This window comes from Talpa occidentalis, unplaced genomic scaffold (assembly GCF_014898055.3).
Source record: "Talpa occidentalis isolate TD23 unplaced genomic scaffold, MPIMG_talOcc4v2.1 talOcc4.6, whole genome shotgun sequence".
Classification (NCBI taxonomy): Eukaryota; Metazoa; Chordata; class Mammalia; order Eulipotyphla; family Talpidae; genus Talpa; species Talpa occidentalis.
The window spans coordinates 106,229,782-106,249,930 of record NW_023604972.1 but is presented as its reverse complement, the minus strand read 5'-3'; the positions used below and the strand labels follow the sequence as shown (position 1 = coordinate 106,249,930).

At 37.6% G+C, this 20,149-nt stretch overlaps 1 protein-coding gene across 2 annotated transcripts in view; it reads left to right on the top strand.

Moving 5' to 3' along the window:
* Nucleotides 1-20,149, top strand: part of ELL2 (elongation factor for RNA polymerase II 2) — a 67,193-nt gene that overhangs the window by 36,695 nt on the left and 10,349 nt on the right. For both annotated transcript variants that reach the window (XM_037530652.1, XM_054687996.1), the window contains exons 3-8: nt 3,789-3,910; nt 7,446-7,609; nt 14,795-15,054; nt 17,072-17,196; nt 17,372-17,459; nt 18,925-19,495. In XM_037530652.1, coding sequence (XP_037386549.1) covers nt 3,789-3,910; nt 7,446-7,609; nt 14,795-15,054; nt 17,072-17,196; nt 17,372-17,459; nt 18,925-19,495 — 1,330 coding nt within the window. The remainder of the gene's footprint in view (nt 1-3,788; nt 3,911-7,445; nt 7,610-14,794; nt 15,055-17,071; nt 17,197-17,371; nt 17,460-18,924; nt 19,496-20,149) is intronic.

The window sequence follows — 20,149 nt, the reverse complement described above, 5'->3', positions numbered from 1 at the left end:
TTAACATTTTCATTTGCCCAGCAAACATGTGTGGAATAACTCCTCTGTGGCTAGTAGAGATGCTGAGGATTTATTCAGGAAACAAACGTCCGCTTTCAAGGCTTATATTCTGGTTAGGGGAGAAACACAATACATATAATCTATAAAATGAAGAAACCCAATTGGATAATCTCAAATGCTCTGTCACCACTGTGGTTCTGCTTTAAGAACCAAGAATTGTCCTATCAAACTGTGGGATTGCTGCATCATGAGCATCTCAATGAGCGTTTTTTATCACCTATTGTAAGGCAGTAAAGGGTGGATAGTACTACACATAGAATTACTCAAAGGAACGCTTCTATAAGTTTAAATAATTTGTTAATACCCAGAATTTCAACACAAAATATTTAAGTAGGAAAAAAAAAAAACCAACAAAACTTGCTGGTTCTCTCTTTCATCTTGTCTGTACCTTAATCTAATACTGCATGGAAAGTATCAGGCTTAAAAAAGGAAATCTCTGGATAAAGGTATCAATGACTTTCAGCAGGCCCTTAGAGAAATTTGTAGCAGTGAGAGAATTGTGCTTCTGCCCTATATCCTTATGTAAATAGAGGTCTGTGATTTGATGTTGAAATGACCTTTCAGACAGTATTTCATTGCCTCATGCCTGAACTTGCATCTTAGAATAATTAGAAGCTTTGACTTCACATATTGGTCTGTCCAAGATGTTAATTATAAATGTATGACTGTTTCCTGAAACTTTTCTAAGTAGTTTGGGAGGACGGTTGTGGATTGTGGTCCTCAGCCTTTGGAAATCAGACTCTCATTTTTGGATTGAAAATTAAAATCTGCTTTTCCAATTGTCCAGAACATGGTATAGTATATTTACATTCTCCATCATGAATAAGAAACTGTGTAGAATCGTAATCTTTAATACTTTAAAAAAAATCATTTGATTCTTAAGGCACTTAGGTGAAAGGTTCAAGTAGACTATAGGTTTCTAAATATAAAGGTTTTCCCACTGACCTGGAGGAAAAATACTAACATAAAGAAGTTCCTGTCACATAAAGGGATGCTCTTCCAAGATTGTTTCTAAATCAGACCTAAGAATTTCTTTTTCCATGGCGATTAGCCCAGTCCCCAGAGCTGACCCGACACTCACCAGTAATTGTCATTTCATTTTCACCTCCCCTTCCTCCTATCCCATAAATGAAAGGGCGGCTTATAAGAAAATGCATTGTAATAGTTCCAATTTCACTGGAATAGGCTCCTATATATCAGAGAGAGGAGCGATATCCACAAGATCCTCTGCAAGTTAGATCTCTGAAATGACTCTAGATGGGACAAGGTCTCAGATCCCCTTTTAACCTTTAATAACCCTATGGACCTGGTTCACTCTGAGGTCCCCATAGTTTAGTTCTAAAGCCTCCCACTCCCATCTTACCACACCTGTCCTAATATCCTACACAACCTCCTCTTTTCATTGAGTCTCTGCTTTACTTATGGTCCACAGGGCTAAACTGTTATGCAGACTTAAAACTATAGACATTAAGTGCTCCTTTGTGCATCCATTTCATTCTTCAGAGTATATTCAGATATTGATAGCAGTATCAACTTTGTATCTAAAATATCTAACCATTTCTAGCAAATGAGAGGATATAACTAAATCTGTAGATTACATAAATTTAAGCTTTTGGAATTTTGAAAGCTATAAAGATTGCTTGTTTGGTGACATTTTGCACTCAGGTCTTTTACAGGAATAGCTTGATATTAGGTCAGATATTTTTGTGTCTCTTCAAGACCTTTTTTAAAATTGCTATCTAGAGTAGGCATTCCAAAAGAAGTACATTTTTATCCTGCTCATTAAGTGTTTGCTGACTTTATAATGTTGAGAAATTGTAAAAATTCCAATTTGAGGTAGGTATTTACTCTTCACTTTCTACAACTAAACATACTTTAAATAAGGTTCTTATGCACTTCCTTGCTTTTCAGTGTCTTCTGATTGGACATTATAAAGCAGGAATTAAGGTTTTTAAATCCATTAATGGCTTCTTTCATTTGAATTAAAGTGGAACTTTTATTTCTTTAAAAATAGTATTTTCCTCTTCAATTCATTAACTTCGGAAGTCAGTTGAAGTAAAAATTACTTTTCTAAGGAACTGACTACCTCTTCTTCTAAGCCATAGTTTCTCAGCTTCCTCCCTACTGACATTTTAGACTGGATAATGCTTTGTTGTGGGGTGGTTCTGTGTATTGTAGGGTGTTGGCCATTATCTCTGGCCTCCAATAGAAGCCAGTAGCAGCCTCCAAGACCACATGTCCCCCAGGGGGCAAAATTGACCCTCATTGAGAACTGCTGTTCTAATCTACTCTTAGTGTATGCTTCAAACACTTCAGCAGGCACATAGCATGCGTTGTATATGCTTTTTTTTTTTTTTTTTTAATAGAGGCATGTTTTATTTATTTATTTGTTTGTTTGTTTATACAAGCACTGGGTACAGTCAGAAGCGCGGGAGGGTGAGAGAATTCACCAGAGCCAGAGCAGGGAGCAGAGCAGGCAGAAGGACCGAAGTACACTGCTGAGGGGAGCAGCGGGCGGCAGGAGAGGTCTGCGCGCCATGTGGGACCCTCCTCTGGTGACCGGGGAGCAGCCGGGGATCGAACCGGCGCGGCAGAGGCCGCGGGCAGCTTCGCAACCCAGCGCTCAACCGCTGCGCCACCGGGGAAGCCCTGTATATGCTTTTTAAACTGTTTCTTTTTAATCTGATTCTTTAATCTTTGATTCATGATAATATTTTTTAAATGCTGTAGCATTATTTTTCCTATTCAAGGGACAGTTAAAGAGCATTCTATGCTTACCATCGGGCTTGACCCTAATGCTTGAGGAGTCAGCCCAGTAATAAATTCATATGAGATATTTTTGCTGTTGAATTTTTCAAATGTATACAAGACTCTAAATTGTGTGTCTGTTTTTAAAAAGAAAGATAAATTCTCCCCATGAAAAGTGTCAATATTACTTAAGAAAGATCAGTTTAAAGAATGAAAAAGGAAACCTCTACATTTAAATAATACAAAAGTCTGTTCAGAACTTTGCTGAAGTACTCTGCTTAATAGATGTCAGAGCTTAGCAGGCAGTAATTAACTTAAAATTTTTCATCAAAAGAATACTGAGCATTTATAGATTTGAGTACAGGTTCTAGTGACCCTTTTCTGTAAACATGAGAATAGGTAAGGGAATCATAGGGCAGGTAGAAATACCTTTGCTGCATTTTTTGTAGAATGTAAGTTATGGCATTGACCTTACGCTACTAGTTATTCCTCAAAAATATTTCTCAGAGAAGCAGAAATTAAAGTGAAATGTGCGTAAATAAGAGAGGAAAACATTGGGAAATGGACGCAGACCATTTAAATAATGTAGAAGCTATTCAGCAGGTGGTCATGTCAGCCAAAGACAGAAGCTATGTAGCTCAAAAGAGGAGAAGCTTTTTAGCAAGTGCTTAACTAATTCGACTGTGTCTGCCATGTAAACTGTAATCACTTGCCACTTTGAAATAATGAGGGTCCCTCTTATAAATTAATTTCTAAGCAGAAGTGACTATAACACCTAAGGGCAGAAAATGGAAATAAGAATGTGGTGAGTTAAAGATAGGACTTGCCAGATTCTTTCAACACTTTGATAATTTAAATGTTACAAAGATATATTAAGAGGATATAAATGAATGTCACATGAAAGACAATAAATAGGTCATCAGAACATTCTATGATGAATTTATAATATGAGGTATTTCTCTCTTTTTACCTCCTGTTAGCTTGTCAAAATCCCCAAAAATGATCCCTCCAAAGAAGTGCATACCTTTAACTTCTATTTGTCAAATGTGGGTAAAGACAACCCTCAAGGCAGTTTTGACTGCATCCAGCAAACATTCTCTAGGTAAGTACATTTCAGGTTATGTTAAAGGGAAAATAATTCTTTAATTTAGTTTTCTTATTTAGTAATGTTTTATTTAAGAGGGTATTTTAAAATTAAAAAAATACATTGTAGTCATTCCATAAATATTTATTGAGTCGAATAGCAGAGCTCATTTATTTATTTGAGAACTATTTTTAACACCTATGGTGCACTAGAAATTAATATTTGCTATTGCTAATGTGGACTATAATCACAAAATTGTAAGATTCTTGCACTAAAGGGACAATCAAGGTGTGGTTTGGTTTTGTTTTGTTTTGTTTTTTGACCTATAAACTTTTTTTTTAAATTAAAGACGAGTTTGGAGACTTGAAAAGTTTTATTTACTGCATTTAAATAATATAACGTAGAGTACTTAAGGCTGACACTCAGAGTGAAGGAGGAAAAATATATCTCACATATCCCCTTCTTTCATGTGTAAGCCTTGTTTTAAGGTTAATTTTTAAAAATATTTACTCTTGGCAGAATGGCAACTAGAAATTAATCCTAGTAAAGCAGTCACTTCTGATTTTTATTCCCTAAAGAAGAAAAAGGAGGGAGAAGGACAAGAATACAAACCCACACCCAGGGTACCATGGAACCCTTATCTGCTGAGGTCGTCTACAAACAATAAGCTGTTTGTCTCACTGTTCTTTGCTGTGGTTGTTTCTGATTAAAGAATGGGCTCCTTGAAGGGGCGGGGGGGGGGGGGGGGGGGGGGGGGGGGGGCGCGTACAGACGGACGACATGGGGTCGGAGAGGCAGTTTGTACAGCTTCTGGGTTAAGCCAAGGCCTGAGAGCCCCCAGCTTCCTAGGAGAATTCTTTATGACAAAGCACCCAAGTTCCTTCCGTATCCCTGTTTCTCCTCTGCACAGTATATGAAACTGCATAAGCACTTGCTGTGCGTGTGAGGAAAAGGAAAGAAAAGCTGTTTCAAGTGAATATGGAAGGTAGAGACTGAGACCCTTTACTGAAAGAGTTCTAAATTTCCCCTCCTATTTAAGGTGACTGAATAACTTTTTTTTATCTTAACCATTTTTCCTGATTGTATGTTAATTTTGCTTACTAACTTTGCCCACCCCAACTTACATTTTTGGTATAGTTTATAAATCACATGTTAAAGCGCATATAGACATTTCTATAAGGTCCACTGTGATAGCCACCAGCTCATGAGGTTATTTACATTCAAGTTGATAAAAAGTAAAAGAACAATTCACTTCTTACCGACATGGTATAAGCTCAGTAGCCATATGGCTTGTGGCTGGTATGGTGGATAATACAGATACAGAACATTGTCACACTGCAGAAAGTTCTATTGGACAATATAGAATCACCAAGCATAATGGTCCTTGCACAATTTGACTCATTTCACAGGTGACTTATCCACAGTTACATGGCTAATGAGTTAGTGACTGCTCTGAATGATACTGAGTTCTTCTAGCTCCCAGTCCAGTGTCCTTTATGCACCACAGAGCACAGCAATTTCTAATTGTGGTAGAATCACCTTAATGCTTGTCTATAGAGAATTATTTTTAATAGTGAGAACATTCTGACAGCAGATTGAATTGTGTTCTGTTAGAATTTTATTAGGAACCTTAATCCCCTCTTGAAAGCCAGTCATATCATCAGAGGTAATAAGGTTTCACCGCTACATCATAAACACCCTGTGTGTTTATTTCTACTTTGTTTGTTTGGAGAAGGATTTAAGGTCACTTACAAAACTATACATGATGCAGCAAGCAAAAAGAAACAATTATTGTGAGAAAATTGGGGCAAATGCATTAGTATGATCCAAGGTGCTTTATAAAATTTGTTATGAGTATAAATTGAAATGTGCCACTATAAAAAAAAATGCACCCTACTTTTGGTTCTCAACCCAGCAAGCAAACCTTTTCATAATGTGCCTTCATTTTTTTCTATGCAGTTGAATTTTTCTTTCCCATGGATCTTATCTCTCCTATAATTGTGCAAGCTCCTCAAGGACAGGAGCTTCCTTATGTCCTTTTTAAATCTTACAGTGCTGACAGTTCAAAATAGATGCTCAATAGATAGATTTAAAAAAAAAAAAAACATAGCAGGCTCTTTTAACATCTTTCTCTTTAAATCTCCTTGAACCGCACCTTTCTGATATGTAAAATAGAAGAAATCACAAAGTCAAAATTAAGAATTCCTATATCTCCCCATTCACAGACCCAGTGAAAATAGGTGCATATAACCCTGTATAGTAATTTGGTGCATATAGCCCTGTATAGTAATGGACACACAAGTATAGCAAATGGTGAGCTAGGCTCTAGGAAAGTTTATGTGCATATGTCAAAATATTGAAACTGTCAAGGTATCTCTTCCCCTTTGCTTAGTCATCTTTCTAGATCAGCTCAGGCATCACTTCCTCTTGGAAGTCTTTGCCTCCCCTGTAAGTCCAGATGAACTCCCTTCCTAGGATGATGTCTGCCTTCCCACTCCCATATTTGTCACAATTTCCATTTTGCTCATCCTTGACACCCTTTAAACAGTGAATTCCTTGAAGGAGGTAGTCTTTGTCATGTCCTGTATACCTCAACACATTGCCTGGCATGCAATTCCTGCCCATTAAATTTTTATGAGATGAATGAACTGATTTTTTAAGTAGCATTTGTACTATTAGCAATTTACAAAGTTTTATCAATCCTTATTTTTTTAGCATCCTAACACAACTATTTCTAATTAGTATCAGAACTGTAATGGACTTTTCATTGTTTTTGTATTCTAGTCTATTTTAGGCCATAAGTAATTTCCTTTTCAAATACCAGTATAACTGTTCTCATGATTCCCTAATTTTAGTAGAATATTTTGAAATAGAGTCATTTCCTGAGCTAATATTCATGATTACTTAAGTGACAGTTTCCTTTTAATATCTCTGCCAAAATCTCTTGTTCAATGTTTGCTGTATACATACATAGTTCGTCTTATACTGAAGTTTTAACAAAGTGGTAGATATAAGTTCAGCAAGATTTTAGGATCTTTGGACTAAAGATAACAACCTAAGCCCTAATGTTTGGCAATATTTTAGACTTAAAATTAATATCTTATTAAAAATCAAAAGCATTGTGGTGGGTTTGTTCCATGTAGTCAGTTCTAAATTATGCATGTTCGGTCCCACTAAAGTAAATAATTAACATTTCTGTTATCAGTGGTAAATAATTAGTAAAAATAATGGACTATTAAAAATAAGTAGAACTACAGCATCCATCAAGACTATCTTCTTTCCAAATGCTGATTTTTTAATTCAAAATTGCACGGATTTGGTCTCTGAGAGTTCATTTCACCTATTCTGTTCAAAAGAAAAAAGCCATGAAGAGGTACTTAAATATTTTAAATAATTTTTACATTAAAAAATTGCCGATGTGAATTTAAATCTAAAAAGGGATTGTAAAGTTAATTTGGGGGCTGCTGATTTTAGGATCATGCAATCTTTGCTTGTTTTCGTTGTGCAAAGAGAAGAGGGCATCGTTCTAACAAGCCACTATCTTACCTGACAGCTCCGGAGCCTCGCAGCTCAACTGCCTGGGATTTATACAAGATAAAATTACAGTGTGTGCAACAAACGACTCATATCAGATGACACGAGAAAGAATGACCCAGGCAGAAGAGGAATCCCGCAACCGAAGCACAAAAGTTATCAAGCCCGGTGGACCATATGTAGGTTTGTATAGATATCTTTCTCCTTCTTGCTGAATGATGGGAATAAATCAGGATCATTATAGGTAAATACCGGTAATGTTCACTTAATGAATACAAAGAAATAGGTTTTCAGAGAATTTTGGATAATGTGGGCATAAGCCATTTTTTCTCTTCACACAGCTAATAATTGAACAGATCAAGTTTTACTTCTTTCATAAATTCTGAATCCTCTGTTGGCTGTTACTATTTTAAAATACTGGGATCTGGTCAAGTTACTTTACTCTGTGAGGTAGTAATTGTGGAACTGTTGTGTTTTCTTTATCACTAGGTGATGTAATTGCAATGAGGGATGGTGTGGTTCTTGTTTTACACTTTTGGGTCAGGTTATTTTTACAGTAAAATTTTTAGTAGAATGTTTGAGTTGCTAACCTCATTGTGGCAGGTTTTGCTTTTATTTTCAAAGAACCTTTGCACAAGTAAGCTTTCTTGCAAAAGTATAAAATGTGCTATAGCAAAGCATTAGAGCGATGCCACTTTGGTACCTCAATTGTGATGTCATTTATGGATCCTCATCCTCATCCATTAATTAAGAGCCTGCCCCACGCCCAGCATCTTTATCATCAACTCATTCAAATACCCATCAGATTGAAGGGAAGTAAGACCAGCCCAGCAAGATGAGTCTCTCTTGTATGAACAGTGACCCTAGCAATTTTAAAGAGTCAATTCACAGTGACTATTAACAGGAGTACAGAGAATTATCAAGAGTGAGGATGAACTCTTTGAGGCCGTGGTCAGTTTAATAACACAAGTGACTGCATAGTAAATGATGAAAGGATGTTAATTTGTAAATGTAGATGCTCACAAAAACAGCCTCTTGATGAACCAGATCCCTTAATTCAACATCTTTCCGTGTTTGGTATAATTCTGCTTCTATGTTTCCCCCATTGCTGACCTGGCTGCAGTATAATCGGCTTTCAGAAACTCCACTAGTGTCTTTAATAAGTATTTCTTTGGAACAAAGTCAGGGCTCCTGGGACTTGGTGCTTAGCTTAGATACATTTAGTTTGGTTTAACAACAATTCATGGCTTCCCCAGGTGTCTGTACCCATAGGACCCAGTTCCCTGCCCAATAAGTTACCAGCAGGGAGATTTTTCCCCTTTTCTTTTGTATTGAGTGAGGTAACAACTTTCAATCTCCGTTCTTTTTGCCTTAACGTCATAAGTAATTTAGTTAACTGACTGGGTTCATAAATCTCAGATTGTTTTTAAAATGTACAAGATGTGTGGCACTTAAATTTAAATACAGACAATGAATTTGCTGTTCCTGTTAAGTTAAAAGTGCTTTTTCCCCCCTCTGTCTAGTACTAACATTTTATAAACAGTGAGACATATTGGTGTGTTTGACAAAGGAATGGAAGACTCAAGTCTTAAAAATGATTTTTCCCTACATTACTCACCAAAAATCCTTCACCTTGATTTATTCTAAAACTGCAAACCAGCAATTGATGTTCTTTTCCATTGAATGATCCTTGGGTATCCCCTTGTTCATGTGTTCTTGATTGTTTTTATATGTCACAAACAGTTCATTTGTCACTTACACAACAAACTTTCAATTCCCATAGACCCATGGACTGCATACTCCCTAATAGTAGTAGGAATTTTAGAACTTGTAGGGTCTTCTATAGGCACCACAAATAATTTTTGTGTATTTACATACATATTAGGGAATGACCTCATAAAATTTGAGATTATCTAAGTTTAAATCTCAACCAAATTACATCTTCGCCATTCTAAAAAGAGTTGGTCATCCTCTTCTGCACACCTGTACTCTCCCACAGAGCCTGCGGGGATCTCTGCCAGCCCTGCTCAGCCTTGTCCTCTGTGCTGTGCCCCAGCCGCTAACCATCACAGCACAGTGTTCTTCTCTGATCTTAAATCTTGTCATTAACCTCCCTAGCCTTTTATTCTCAAGGTCAGATAACCCCAGCTCCTTTTAACTTTTCTTAATATGGCCTGTATCCCAACCCTTTAATTATTTTTATTGCTCTCCTCTGGGCTGCCTCCAATTCTCTACCTCAGAGTTCAAGACTAAACACGCTACTCTTAAGAAAGTCTGATCAATTCTGGATGGGGGAACTAAACACTAGTAACCTGATTGACTTTTTTTTTTTTTTTTTTTTTTTAATTTTCTTACTCTTCTTTGTTATAGCATGCTTTGATTTTTTATTTTAACTTGATTCACTGCTAGTCCTTTACCATGATTCTTCCTGTCTGGGTATCTCAGTTTGTATCAACCTGCTTTTCCAATATCTCAAAACTCTCTGATTCATTCCATTTTTTAAAATGCTAGTCAGTCATCCTTTGATACTAACCTAACACAGCACTGAGAGCTTGTCATGCACAAGGCCCTCCTGAACACCCTACATGTAGTTATTTGTCTAAATCTCACAGTCACCCTCTGAATTCAGCTCTTTATCCCTCCCCATTTTACATATCAAGTTGTTGGTATCAGCAAATAGCAAGTGATACGGATTTATCCTCATTAACAAGTTGTATTCTTTTTGTTAATACAACACGAGAAACCTCTTTAGTTCACATTGAATAGATCATATAAAATGATATCCAAAGCTCACCTGTGCTAGTTTACAGCTACCTATAGAACAGGCTTCTTTTGCCAGAGTCAGCGTGGGTGGTAGACATACATGAAAATGATGGTCCCATTGTGATGTTGTGGCATAATGTCAGGCCAGGCCTCTGACAGTTGAATGAGGGCACAGGCCCAATAAAAGGACATGAAGACTGTCCTCCTCAGGGTCACCTGACCTCATCACCCAGACATAAGGGCTTCTTCCACTCTTGTGGGCTAAGTACCACCAGAACCTATTTTGCATAGATAGGAACAGGAGAGACTTAAACCTCGAAAACATTATTTCTTCAGTAAGATTTCCACTTCTGGTCTGGTATTTATATCAGTGGTAAGCACTGTTCTATTGTTATAATTATCCCCCTTGGTTAAAAAAGAAACCATTGCTTCCAGTTCATCACTATTTTAAGTTTGCTCACTGACTTGAATTATAAGTTTTTATACAGGCTAGTACTTTTTTAGGCATATAGAAAAACCAGTCAATCTAATTTATCTAATTTCTGGGAGTCTGTTTCTGATTTTCCAAACTTCTGGCCCCCATCCTCATTTTTGTGGAGTTAGTACATGTTCAAGTGACCTTGGACAAACTATTTAACATCTGTGGACCTTAATTATTTCATGTAAGTAAGGAATGCTTGCATTAGGTAACACTTACGGTCTTTTGTAGTTCTAACATTTTGTGACTGTTGCAGGCAGGTGGGTAGGTAGATAGCTAGCTTTTTGCAAAAGTGATCACAAATGCCAAATGGTGTCTGTGGATTCCTTGCCATGGATTGTATATTTCACAATGACAGAGTCACACCATCCTCAAGGTCCTGCCAGTGTTTTTAAAGCCTTGGGTTAGTGTTGCCAGGGTTTCCAGGCAGGTTCCACAGAAGAGAAAAACAACTGCAGAAGAGACTGCAGTCCCTGCTCTCTTTCTGACATCCAGTTTTAAGATCTTCCTTTAAGGTTGTTTACTCAGAGCCAATAGACAGAGGGAACATTTTTACTATTTCATAGTAAATGGGGAAAAGACATGGACTCCTTGTTATGAAACAACGATTCAGATATAGTCTCAGATTATGCAACACTGTCGGACCCACTGCTGCTGCTGTTTATATAAGGAGCCCAGGGAATTGATTAGCAGTTGGGTCTGGGAAGAGAATTAGGTTCTCCCACAGGCTTTATTAAAAGGGCTTTTCTGAGGCAAATGTAAAAAAATAAAAATAAAGCCTTTATTCTGCCTGCTTTGAACCTGTCATTTTCCTGCTTCACTTTTTTTCTTTTTTTTTTTTTCCTCTTAGCCTCTCAATTTTATAACTACTTATACTATTAGTGTTTTTTTGTTGTTGTTGTTTTGGCAGGGGGGGGGGTGTTTTTCATCCTAGCTTTTCTTACCTTGAACCAGAGGACTCCTTCCTGGTTAAATAAACACAAAAGGGATGGGGAGACAGCAAGCAATTAATCTTTGAATATAACCCAGTTACTCAGTATGGCTGGATTATTCTTTCAGCATTTGAAAGGAGTGGGTTACTCCATAACCAGCTGTTTAAGAGAAAAATGAGGTTAAGGTAAAGTGAGTGTGTTGAGGATTAGAGGTTTTTTGAGTGATGACAGCCTAGCATTAGACCCCAGGTAAGACTCCAGTGCTGCCATATCCCTGACCAAATTCTGGTTTCTCTCCAAACATTGCACTTATACCCCCTCTTAAAGGCATAGTGAACCTCCTTTATTTGTCTGCCTATGCCAACTTCAGGGAGAGGTGGGGTTAAACCCAGGAGACCTTAGAGCTCTTCTGAGACTGAGGACCCAAGGTGGGTCAGCGGTACGGAAGAGATAGTGCAGTCTGGAACACAATGGTAGTACTGTCATCATCGCATTCTCTTTTCATTTTTATTTGCTTCCCTTACTAGCTTCAATTCATTCTAAGTAGCCAGTCATGATGTCTGTGAGCTTAACTAAAAGGATATTTTCTGCCCATCTATCTCCAGGGGTAGGAGGGTAGAGCTCCATGGTCAGTTGGTTTTGGGGAAGCATAAGTTAAAAAGATTTCAAGGAGGGGCAGAATGTGGGATTTAGAGCATTTTCCTTTTGTGACCCTGACCCTATTTTTTTCCCCACAAATAGCTATTAAAATTTCAAGAAATAGTACTGTTGGTTATGACTATGGCAAGTGAGAAAGTGAATTGTAAGGTTTGCATTTGCCACGTTAGAAATTTCACTATGTCTTTAGATCCTGGCAGACTGGCCATGTGTAAAAATATAGGCCATGTTGATTCTGGCTCCTCTGTTGTCTACTTGTTTTCTTGCTGTACTTGTTCTTTTGCTGTTACTTTAGCACTTTGCTAGTCATTGCACTTTGCTACTCATCAAGTACTGATTGAAAGTCTGCTGATAGACAGAGCAGCCCCAGCCCTGCCCACATAGAACTTGCAACCCAGCACAAAGCAAAGGCATATATTAAGCGTTTGTTCCCGGTGGCGCAGTGGTTGAGCGCTGGGATGCGAAGCTGCCCGCAGCCTCTGCAGCACTGGTTCGATCCCCGGCCACCGGTAAGGGTCCCACATGGCCCGCAGACCTCTTCTACTGCTTCCGCTGCTCCCCTCAGCAGTGTACTTCGGTCCTTCTTGCCTGATCTGCTCCCCACTCTGGCTCTGGTGAATTCTCTCACCCTCCCGCTCTCCTGACTGTACCCAGTGCTTGTATAAATAAATAAATAAATCTTTAAAAAAAAAAAAAACTTTCCCACAAAGAAATACAAGTAGAAAATTTGGACTATTAATCTCAGAGCCTTCCAAATGTCAAGTGAGCACTTTATCATTTGAGTTTATCACGTTGAATGCTTCATTTTTTTTTTTTTTCATTTATCTACCTCATCGGGTTACTGTGAGATTAAATGTGTATAAAGCTCTCAGCACATGGGCCCCCCCACCTCCACACGTAATTGGTACATAATAAATATTAATTAGTTCCCTGCCCATCTGACATCGATCTAGCTGTCTCTATATTTAGGAAAATACAGAAACCAGATCTAAAGCTGCTTCCAAACTCTGATTTACCTTAATGTAGTAGCTTTTCTTATCATTGGGCAGTGTCCCTTTAATGTTGAGTTCCTTTGTTGTGCAAATTTTGGTCTGATATTTACAATTGGTTGTATTCAGATAGAAATAATAGGAGCCAGGCCTCCCCTAGTGGCGCAGGCAGTTGAGCGCAGCGCTGTGAAGCTGTCCACAGCCTCTGCAGCGCTGGTTCGATCCCCACCAGCTGACAAGGGTCTCACATGGCGTGGCAGACCTCTCCTGTCTCACCCGCTGCTCCCCTCAGCAGTGTACTTCAGTCAATCTGCCTGTTCTGTTCCCCACTTTGTCTCTGGTGAATCCTCTAACCCTCCCGCGCATCTGGCCTGTACCCTGGTTCTTGTATAAATAAATTAATTAATTAAAAAAAAAAATAATAGGAGCCAGTGAGATCATTCATCCTTTCTTCTTCTCTATAGGTAAGATGGTTTTAAATAAACAGCCCTGAGCAGGCCTCAGGAATCCCTAGAATGGACAGAATTACCAATCACTAAAGCTCCTGTTCCTTTAAACTGTTCCTCCTCCCCCATCCCTTAGATCATAACACTTAGAGACTGCCTTTACTTATTTTTCATTTCCACTTGCTAGTTTGTCCTTAATACAGTTGCCTTCACATTGTGTGTCATTACCACTTCTTCCCCCCACTTTCCCCATGGGTGCTTAGAATGATTCTGTCTCAGAAATCATAAAATGAGGGCTTATGCAGTTTCATTCTATTTTCTGTTTCAGTAAGGAATGGCCACCAGGTATTGTCAGTGACCAAACATGTCTTAGATAACTTCGAACATCCACAGAGTATCCAGGTCACTTCAGCACACGATATTTTCTAGAAGTAGCCACTTACCAAACACTTCTCAGTGTTAAATTCAAGCAGAAAGTGGGCTAGTTACATGAGTGGCACTGACCTACTCGGGAGTGGTATGAAGGCATCCTTTTTACGATTTTCCATTTCTCTAACTCATCTGTAGAGTCTTAGCATTGCAGAAACTGTTTTGTTGGTGGGTTAGTTTGTTTTGTTTTTTCTTTTTGAGTTTTAAAATTTCTTATGCCTATTGAAAAGAATATGACTAGTGGATGCCCTTGTGAACATTGACCCCCAAATTATACCCAACTCCCAAGTTCTTTGTAGTTCCTGAATCTATGAAATTAGAAATAGCATGGAATTCATTTTATTTCCATTTAACGTCAAATAACTACAACCTTAAAATTTCCAGACTGTTGTTGTGTTGTATGTCACTATTTTCCATGTGCTGCAAAGTGGTCAAAATACTCTTATAATGCATACTTATTCCAGTAAACAATTCCATCCAAAAAATTCCTAATTCATTTTTAGGCCATTTTATTCAAAATGTTTTCTGTTTGCTTATCTCTTTAAAGTAAAAGCCAAAATAAAGTGGCCTTTATTCCATCTAGAAATGAAGAGGTACCTAAGTCGTAGTTGAAGAAACATGATCCGCCTTATATTACTTGCAAATGTATAAGTGTCTTTTCCATTGGACTTCAGGGAAAAGAGTGCAGATTCGCAAAGCGCCTCAAGCTGTTTCAGATGCAGTGCCTGAGAGGAAAAGGTCAACCCCCATGAACCCTGCAAATACAATTCGAAAGACACATGGCAGCAGCAGTGTTTCTCAGCGGCCATATAGAGACAGGGTGATTCACTTACTGGCACTGAAGGCCTACAAGAAACCTGAACTGCTGGCACGACTGCAGAAAGATGGTGTCAATCAAAAAGACAAAAACTCCCTGGGAGCAATTCTACATCAGGTGAGAACAGCTGAGAGAGTCCCTTACCTTGTCATTGTTTTTGAGGTAAAGAAGCGTCAGGATCATCTTGATCAATGGTCTAGAAATATAATTCCTGGATAGTAAGTTAAGCCATCTTTTTCTAAGCATTTAATTAAGAGTTAATTGTGGACACTTCTACTAGATATTGTATGTCAAATGTTTTTGGATTATTATTTAAAAATTAAAGTTTTGAATCATTCTCATTTGGATTTAAAAAATTATGCCCTAAAATTCCATTTAAAAAGTAAGCAAGAAGTTATTATTGTCTGCTTTTAGTCTTGAATCACTTGAACTATTATTGTAATTTTTATTAGTTTATATAGGTGAACTTGTGTAATGCATTTTATAGATCTTTGGTATAAACTAGAATATTTTTATCTGTTAAATAGTTGAGGATATGCTTTGCTCTTCGTATTCTTTGCTTCCTGTATTACTCTTCTTTCTACCATTGGGTGTGCTGAGATAAGGCACCTGTCTTCAATTAAGAATATGAATATTTAAATATTCATAGAATATGACTAGTGGATGCCCTTTTGAACATTGACCCCCAAATTATACCCAACTCCCAAGTTCTTTGTATTTCCTGAATCTATGAAATTAGAAATAAAGTGTTAGCACTGATTAGTTACCATATAATCACAAGCTTAAGTATAAAAGTAGGTCATTAATTGTTAGTGATTTCTTAAACTGTAACTTCTATATTTTTCATGCTGACTTTGGGTCATAAATGTTGATTAATGCTCAAATCCATCAAGTGGTTGTCCAAAAATATCTATTTGTTGCTATTTCCTAATTTAAACTCCCATCCCAGCTGTCTTCTGAACACCAAACCCTTATATGTAACCACATACTGAGAATGTCTATGTTTGAATGTATAACAGATATCTCCCAAATAGAATGTAAGACAGAATTCCTAAAAGAGGAACCCTATTACACTGTTGATGGGAATATAAACTGGTACAACAGTTATGGAAAGCAATCTGGATTTACTTTAAAAAATCTAAAATTGGAAATATCATATGACCCAGCAATTTCACTCTTGGGCATCTATCCAAATGATGTGAAACCATTAATATTAAAATCCACATGTTCCACAATGTTCATAGCAACATTATTTATAATACCTAGTACCTGGAAGAAGCCTAAATGGCAGTCAACAGATGACTGGGTTAAGAAGAGGTCCTAATATTACTAAGCAATCAAAAAAGATAAACACACGCAGTTTGCAGCAACATGGATGGAGCTGGAAGGGATCATGCTCAGCAAAATAAGTCAAAAAGAAAAAGAAAACACTGGATGGTCTCTCTCACAGCAGGAATCTAGAAAACCTAAATAAGGGACCAGGAAAAAGACTAATTAATACAAAGTAAAAATCAAAATCAACAAGCAACTATAAACCAGAGACACACTACGGTGGGGAGAGGAAGGATAAGGGTCAAAATATGGGGGGGTGTAATTGTATGGGGATTATAACCAAAATGAAAATGCATACATTGTGCAAAAATGAAAAATGATGTAAGAATTATATAAAATAAAATTTAAAAAAAACCTGCAGTGAGTGAGTCACTAGGCACAGTCTTCCACCAGGCAGGGCTAGGCAGTGCCTACAAAAATAAAAAAGAGATCCTATATCCACACTGTTGTGAAGGCATAGAAAGGATGAAATACAGCCATTTTCAAAAAAAAAACAGAATCTGAGAGAATTATGTGTAAGAAAGCAAGTAATGATACAAAATACTGGACATATATATAGCAAAACAATATAATTTGTAAAACACTTTCAAAAACCTGCAAACATCAGTAAATGCCAGGAAGAATCTGAGCTTAAGGGGGTGGGGGGGTGGTAGAGGAAAGAAGATTGGGAAAGGAATAAGGGCATATAAGGGATGGGGGAATGAATGAATGAATGATTATGAACTTTCTCTAATAGGCTTTTTATTTAAAAAAAAAAGAAATATTAAAAGGATCTAATGTTTTTTTTTCATACGTGTATTAGGTAGCCAATCTGAATCCTAAGGACCTCTCATATACATTAAAGGATTATGTTTTTAAAGAACTTCAAAGAGACTGGCCTGGATATAGTGAAACAGACAGACGGTCACTAGAGTCAGTGCTCTCTAGGTAAGGTCTTTTGTTCTCTATTTTTTTTTTTTTTTCTTAAAATGTGATGCAAATAAGTAATTATTTTAGTCATTGTTATTTTAGTGTTGAGGTGAGAAAAGGGAAGCCCAGGGTAAGCTTTCTATCATGAACATCTTAAAATTCTCTCCTTAACTGAAATGTGTGTCCTTTACAGAAAACTAAATCCATCTCAGAATGCTGCCAGCACCAGCCATTCAGAATCGCCCGTCTGTTCTAGTAGAGACACTGCATCTTCTCCGCAGGTATTTCATAAGGTTATATAATCAAATGGACTTAGGGGCCATCTAATCCAGGTGCTCTGATTTCCAAGTGAGAGAAAGGAAGCCCCGAGAAGCTAGCTGCACAGCTTGCTTTCCCAGAGTCAACAGTTTTCATCACAGATCTTGGTCTAGAATTCAGGTCTTGGCTCCCAGCTGACAACTCTTTTCTGCAACATTTGTTGCTTGTCAAAATTGTCTATCTTGCTTTTCCATATTTAAAGTTTATATTTTGTTGTAAGATTATCTGCTTATCTAGTCCCATATCCAGTATCCAGTCCATACGCAATTGAAGATACTTAACTTTATCAGAAACATGTTACAGAAAAATATCCTTAGAGAAAATATTTTTGCCATAAGCAAATAAATATTTCTGCCATTTTCATTCATTTTTTAAAAAGTACTTTTCAATTAGGTCTTGGTCAGAATATTTCAGTCAGACTCGAAGAGATTTGACCATCCTGGAAAAAAGATGTGGAGAGATAGACTATGGACAGTATTAGAATTCAGCCCCACTGTGTTCTCAGAAAACACTGCCAACCTTGAACTCTCAGGTGCCTACATCTTTGGGAGTGGTAGTAGAACAGACCGCTCATTACAGTGTTACTGACAGAGGGCTCTTCTCTCTGGACCCTCTTTCCAAAGACTGGGGACATTGGACAAATGAGTGGAGAACAGTAAGAACACCCGCCCTGGGCAAAAGGCTATTCCAGTGGCAGAAAATGTTAGACCTGTTGTGAGGAACAGATGAGGAGCAAAATAAAAGCAGTGCTGTCCTTGCATGTACACTTCCTATAGAAGCCTCACTAGGAATGCCAACTACTGTGAAGCTACCAATGCTCTGACCTGATTATATACTGGTTGCCAAATCATGGTACTGAGTTGAAGACAGAACAAATTAATAGGGTGACTAACTGACTTTCTTTCAAGCTGAAGCATAAGCCACAGTATTAAATTGTAATGTTTTGTGCTTTTCAACTGTCTGAATTCCCTTTTTAATTTACCTACTATTATTGCTGAAATAGGCAAATATTAGCATATTTTTTTTATTAGCATGATTTTTAAAATCTGGGAAGCTATAATTCTACAATAGATACATGGACCCTGTCTTAAGACATCTTCAGTAATGCAGAGTTATATTTAAGGAGGTGGGGAATGGACTATCATTTCAACAACAGTAGAGATACTTAGAGAAACTACTCCAATGATATTGGGTGTTCCCCTCTTAAGACAGGTAAAATGATAAATGACAGCTGGTATAATCAAACAGGAGCACATTGGTACGTAAGAGCATTTATGGATTATTTGTTTCTGCTTAAACTTGGAGAAAGGTTAATACAACCCTGGTGATAAACTTATTAATAAAGTTTCTCAGTTCATGTGGTAATCAGCCATGCATGTATTGAATTTTTGTGTAAGCTGGCTCATTTTTTTTGTTCTTTCCTCCCAGAAACGGCTCTTAGATTCAGATTTCATTGATCCTCTAATGAATAAAAAGGCTCGAATATCTCATCTGACAAATAGAGTGCCGCCAACATTAAACGGTCATTTGAATACCACCAGTGAAAAATCGGCTGCAGGCCTCCCACCACCCCCTGCAGCCGCTGCCATCCCCACCCCTCCACCGCTGCCTTCAACCCACCTGCCCGTCTCCAATCCTCCTCAGACTGTAAATTCTAACTCCAATTCCCCTAGCACTCCAGAAGGCCGGGGGACTCAAGACCTACCTGTTGACAGTTTTAGTCAAAATGGTAGTATCTATGAGGACCAGCAAGACAAATATACCTCTAGGACTTCTCTGGAAACCTTACCCCCTGGTTCAGTGCTACTGAAGTGTCCAAAGCCTATGGAAGAAAACCAGTCAATGTCTCACAAAAAGTCCAAAAAGAAGTCTAAAAAACACAAGGAAAAGGAACAAATAAAAAAACATGACGTTGAGACAAGTGAGGAAAAGGAAGAGGACCTTGAAAGAGAAGAGGAAATTGCCAAGCTGAACAACTCCAGTCCTGATTCCAATGAAGGTATTTCACATTTATCAAAACCCAGCTACACATGTTAAATGAATGGGAAGAATAGGCTATCATGGGTGTAAGACTATGCTGTTTATAATTACTAATGCTTACCACATGACCTTCCATTTAGTTATTAATGTCAGTGTTATGCTTTTGAGCAGATTTTTTCTTGCATTTTACAGCAGTCACTTCAGTCTCTAAATAGCCAACTATTAAATATGGTTTCTTTGTTAGTAAGATGGTGGTGACATTTGACAATGACTCTGTCATCCTTTAAGAAACCCCCTCAGAAAAGGTGGACTTGTTGCTTTTTCTCATAATTCTCATGGTACGGTGCAACCTTAACATGACCTGATAGGCCATTCTTGAACTGATTCTTAAACCAGACACACAAAAGCAATAAAAATATTCATTTCCTTCTTTGCCAGAGAAAACAGGATCACCCCTGCTTTAATTAATATTAGCACAGGAGAAATGTCAAGTTCTTCATAGAACAGGCAAAGTAAAATTACATTTGCAGATCTATAACATCATCTTGTCTTTTCAAAACTGTTGCCTCTCAGCTTAATAGATCTTAAGAATTTTTTTTTCAATTTTGAGAACCCTGTTTTAGTAAAATAATGTTAATTAGTGTTAGTAAAATTGACCATTTCAAAATATTGG